At 34.3% G+C, this 4,823-nt stretch overlaps 1 protein-coding gene across 1 annotated transcript; it reads left to right on the top strand.

The window, feature by feature from the left end:
• Nucleotides 1–1,575: 1,575 nt before the first annotated feature.
• LOC113228632 (glucose dehydrogenase [FAD, quinone]-like) lies at nucleotides 1,576–3,823 on the top strand. The gene is made up of 3 exons (XM_026461987.1): nucleotides 1,576–1,702; nucleotides 1,784–1,917; nucleotides 2,174–3,823. The coding sequence occupies exons 1-3, from the start codon at nucleotides 1,576–1,578 to the stop codon at nucleotides 3,758–3,760; spliced, it is 1,848 nt and encodes a 615-aa protein (XP_026317772.1). The 3' UTR covers nucleotides 3,761–3,823.
• Nucleotides 3,824–4,823: the final 1,000 nt, after the last annotated feature.

The following is a 4,823-nucleotide window of genomic DNA, read 5'->3' as shown; positions in this document are numbered from 1 at the left end:
TTGGGCAATGTAAATTTAACACAATTTGTTTTTTTCTCATTAAGTAGCAGGTTATTAACAGCAAACCAGTTTAAACAATGTGGCGATTTCAAGTGTAATAATGCTTACCTATCAAATAAAGATTATTTTGATTTGATTTTGATTCTGGGTATCGTTTACGAGGTATTTGGGGATGCTCATTACGAATATAGCACTTATTTGTAAATCCAAGATGGCGGACACGATTTTTCAAAATAATGCAATATGGGTATCCTTTTCGAGGTATTTGGGGATGCTCAATACGAATATGGCACTCATTTCTAATTCCAAGACGGCGGGCACGAGTTTTCGAATAATTGCAAGTTGGGTATCGTTTTCGAGATATTTGGGGATGTTCAATACGAATATGGCACTCATTTCTAAATCCAAGATGGCAGACACGACAGTTCAAACAAAATCAATATTCGTAATGAGCACCCCCAAATACCTCGAAAACGATACCCAACTTGCCATTATTCGAAAAATCGTGCCCGCCATCTTGGATTTCCAAATAGTGCATTCACATTGAGCATCACCAAATACCTCGAAAATGATACCCATATACCATTTTTTTGAAAAATCGTGCCCGCCATCTTGGATTTAGAAATGAGTGCCATATTTCTAATGAGCATCCTCAAATACCTCGAAAATGATACCCATTTGCATTTATTTGAAAACTCGTGTCCGCCATCTTGGATTTAGAAATAAATGCTACATTCGCAAGGAGCACCCCCAAATACCTTGAAAACGATACCCAACTTGCCATTATTCGAAAAATCGTGCCCGCCATCTTGGATTTAGAAATGAGTACCATATTCGTAATGAACACCTCGAATACCTCGAAAATGATTCCCATATTGCATTTATTTGAAAAATCGTGTCCGTCATCGTGTATTCAGATATAAATGCCATTTCCATACGGATTACCAAAAATAAATTTTTGAAAATTCTTGTCACTTGACATTGTCGATCGACAAAACCGAGCATATCTGTAGGCACCTGATCGACATTGTCGATCGACAAAATCGAGCAAATCTGTAGGCACCTGATCAAAAATGTCGGGCAAATCTGTAAGCACCTTTAACTTAATGATGAGTTAAGCAAGATACAATTTCCCCACTTTTGAGGGAAATGTTATTCCATGGCATCATTATTTGTAGATTTGTGTGCGTGCCGATGAGCGTAGATACAAGTTGCTTACGCCTACATTTGATTTTTGCCTCACTTGGACAGTTCATTTGATATGAAACTATCATTGTATGCGTTATTATTCTAAGGTCAAAGCACTGTCATCACAAGGTATCATGTGTTTGTTCCATGCAAATGTTTATTTTCTTACACCAAAAAGACAAAAATTTGCGCAAAACAAAAGTTTGTTTACACAAATGTTTTGTAAATTTTATTTTGCAATAATTGTTTTGGTAATTAATAAAATAAATAAAACCCTCATGCATAAAGAATATTTTTATATATTAAAATTTGTTCATATTTCTTCTGAAACCAACGCGACAAGTGACACGTTTACAAATAAATTATAAGCAATTTTATTTTACTAAAATGGACGGGGTATGTCTATCACCCACAACCGGTACGGCTTCTCAAATTTTTGCAAATACTCTACAATTTTTCGCTAGTGCACAATGTCTCATTACAGAAAACTGGCCTCCAGACGCAGAGATCCCAAGTGAGTAAATTAAGCAATGATTGTTATCAATTATATTTTTGGTAATTGTATCTAAATGCTACAGATAATTTTTCTTTACAGACTATGCAATGTTTGATTTTATAATAGTGGGGGCAGGTTCGGCCGGATGTGTACTAGCTAATCGTCTCAGTGAAATAGAAAACTGGAAGATACTTCTCATAGAAGCAGGAGATGATCCACCAGTTGAAAGTATTGTAAGTAAATTATAGGTTTTTGTAAAAAATTATAAAAATTACATGACTACTAAAAAATTTAAGACGGAGTTAAACGATTTAATATTTTATCTGTTCACGTTTTGACTAATAAACTGCACAATTACTTTAATTTTAATTGTAATTATGTGTCAAATAATGATTTGTGTGTAAACTGTTTTTGTGTGGTTTTGTATTGTTGCATTGTGCAAATTAAAGTATATCTATGTCCATGTCAATTTGTTAATTTTCGTAACAGATACCTGCATTGGTCGTCGGTATGTTGGATACAAAATATGACTGGCAATATTATACTGTCAAGAATAATCGAACAAGCAAAGCAAGTGTTAATGAAACTACTTACTGGCCAAGAGGGAAAATGCTCGGAGGCAGTAGCGGAATGAATGGTATGTTGTACGTCCATGGAAATGACTATGATTACAAATTATGGTACGATCAAGGAAATAAAGAATGGCACCCAAATATTGTACGTCGATATTTTAAGAAAGCCGAGAAACTACAAGCTCAGGACTTATTAAGAGATACAAGAATTGCAGAAAACTATGGACGGCATGGACCATTAAATATAGATATCTTCAACAGTACAATTAGGACTATCACTGAAAATATCGTTGGTTCTTGGGATGAAATTGGTATTAGAAAAGTTCCAGATTTAAATACGGCAAATGTTTTAGGCTCAGGCATAATGACAGTAACCGTTTCAAATGGTCAGCGTGTTAGTGCTGCTTCAGCATATCTCAATACTGCACGCAATAGACCTAACCTTCACGTATTAAAGAATAGTTTTGTTACTAAAATCTTGCTATCGAATGGTAAGACAAAAAAGGCGTATGGTGTAGAAGTAGACCGAAATGGGAATACAATGACATTTTTGGCTAACATTGAAGTAATTGTTAGTGCTGGGACAATAAATACACCCCAGTTATTAATGCTGTCCGGAATGGGGCCGGAGGAACATTTAAATTCAAAAGACATTCGGTGTAAAGTAAATTTACCTAGTGTTGGAAAACATTTGCAAGATCACCTTTTAGTACCTGTTACAATTTATGGAGACCAACCAGGTGAAACTGATACAATAAAACAATATTTCGAAACTATACAATACCTTTACGAAAGAAAGGGTTATTTGGGCGAAAGTATTTTAACAGATGCGTTAGCGTTTTATTCCTTGGAAAATAATGCCAGCTATCCATTGTTTCAAAGTCACGTTTTTATATTTTCAAAGAACTCATCAAATGTGCCAATATTTTTAAATGCAGTTGCAAGATACAAACGTGTTGTGACAGAGTCCGTGCTTGAAAATGCTCAAAATCATTCTTTGTATTACTTTCTGTTCAGTATCTTGCATCCAAAGTCAAGAGGAGATATTTTTTTAAAATCATCTGACCCAAAAGAACACCCATTAATTAATGCAAATTATTTTAATGACCCATTGGACTTGGAAGCGGCAGTTCGCGGAATAAAGAAGATAACTAAATTAGTAAACACTGAATACTTTAAATCTATTGGTGGATATCTGGGAAGAATGCGATGGCCTGAATGCGACAACTATGAACTGGACAGCTTAGATTATTGGAAATGCATTTGTGTAGACATGGTAACTACCACTTACCATCCTGTTGGCACTGCCAGAATGGGACCAAATCCTAACACGTCTGTAGTTGACAGCCGACTTAGGGTACATGGCGTAGAAAATTTAAGAGTAATAGACGCCAGTGTAATGCCAAACATAACTAGCGGTAATACTAACGGTCCGGTCATTATGATTGCTGAAAGAGGAAGCGATATAATTAAAGAAGACTATAGCATTACATGTAACATATAACAACATCAGTTTTTACTATTTTTGGTAAATCTACTCCAACTTTTCAATCACATTTTGGTTGCTTAGTGATGACAGTCATATTAATTTTATTAATTGTTTAAGAAATATTACCTAAATACAATTTTGTGTCTTTTACGTTATAAAGTTTTAGTGAGATAAAAAATATTTGAAATTTACGTGTTTTAAATTACAATGCCTTTATTTTTAAAGTACAAAGTAAAATCGTCAAGCTCGAGATTTGCATGCACTGTGCAAAAGTTTAAATTTGTTACGACACTGAGTTTCTAACAATGGAATTCTCGTTTCCGTCGCTACCGGGCGTACTGCAATAAATTAAGGGTCTAATCCTTCGTTTGTCGAGAGTCGGCTCACTCAACGAATCAGTGGTACTTCGTGGATCTCGTACAGATACGCTTTAATTATCCCTTGACTAACCTAATGCAAGCTTCATTCGAGTGCAATTAGTGATGTTTCGTAATATGATTTCTGAACATTCAGTTTAGATAAACAGGACGAGATATAATCCTATTCACCTGTTGAATAGTCTTTATTTTATAGATTGTATAAAAAACTTAACCAAGTGCAAATTAGTGATGTTCAGTTCAGACTGAATAAGTCATAATCAACTACACCGATTAATCGTCCTTATTTGGTGAATCTTATGAAAAAAAAAATGGAAAATTAAAATTACTTCGGCGTAAATTATATTGACCTATTAACTAAAAACAAACGCATAACTCACGTATTTAAGTCGAATATTTGCTCGAAATGTTTCGAACCAATTCGTATATTGACCTATTGTAGAAATTACACAGTAAACGAATGGAGTGACTCTTGTCCAATAATTGGTAAAATCAACGAAATATTTGAAAAGCAAATAAACCATATCTAGTTTCAAATTAAATGTTAGTCGTACATACATCACACAAGAGACTGATCTAGAAATGTTATATATACCACGAGAGTGTTTTAAGTGGAACATTATGGGTAAATCCGAAAACATTGAAGATACAAACAAACTGTCTTAGACCAAATTAATAATTAATGCTTCCTAAGATAGTTT

This window comes from Hyposmocoma kahamanoa, unplaced genomic scaffold (assembly GCF_003589595.1).
Source record: "Hyposmocoma kahamanoa isolate Upper Pololo Valley unplaced genomic scaffold, ASM358959v1 232, whole genome shotgun sequence".
NCBI lineage: Eukaryota > Metazoa > Arthropoda > Insecta > Lepidoptera > Cosmopterigidae > Hyposmocoma > Hyposmocoma kahamanoa.
This window is presented reverse-complemented; position numbering and strand designations above follow the sequence as displayed.

Bases quoted from the DNA above. Each gene is read 5' to 3' on its own strand.
- LOC113228632 (XM_026461987.1), top strand. From the start codon at position 1,576: ATGGACGGGGTATGTCTATCACCCACAACCGGTACGGCTTCTCAAATT. The intron at 1,703-1,783 runs GTGAGTAAATTA...TTTTCTTTACAG, and splicing joins TCCAGACGCAGAGATCCCAA to ACTATGCAATGTTTGATTTT. The intron at 1,918-2,173 runs GTAAGTAAATTA...TTTTCGTAACAG, and splicing joins ATCCACCAGTTGAAAGTATT to ATACCTGCATTGGTCGTCGG.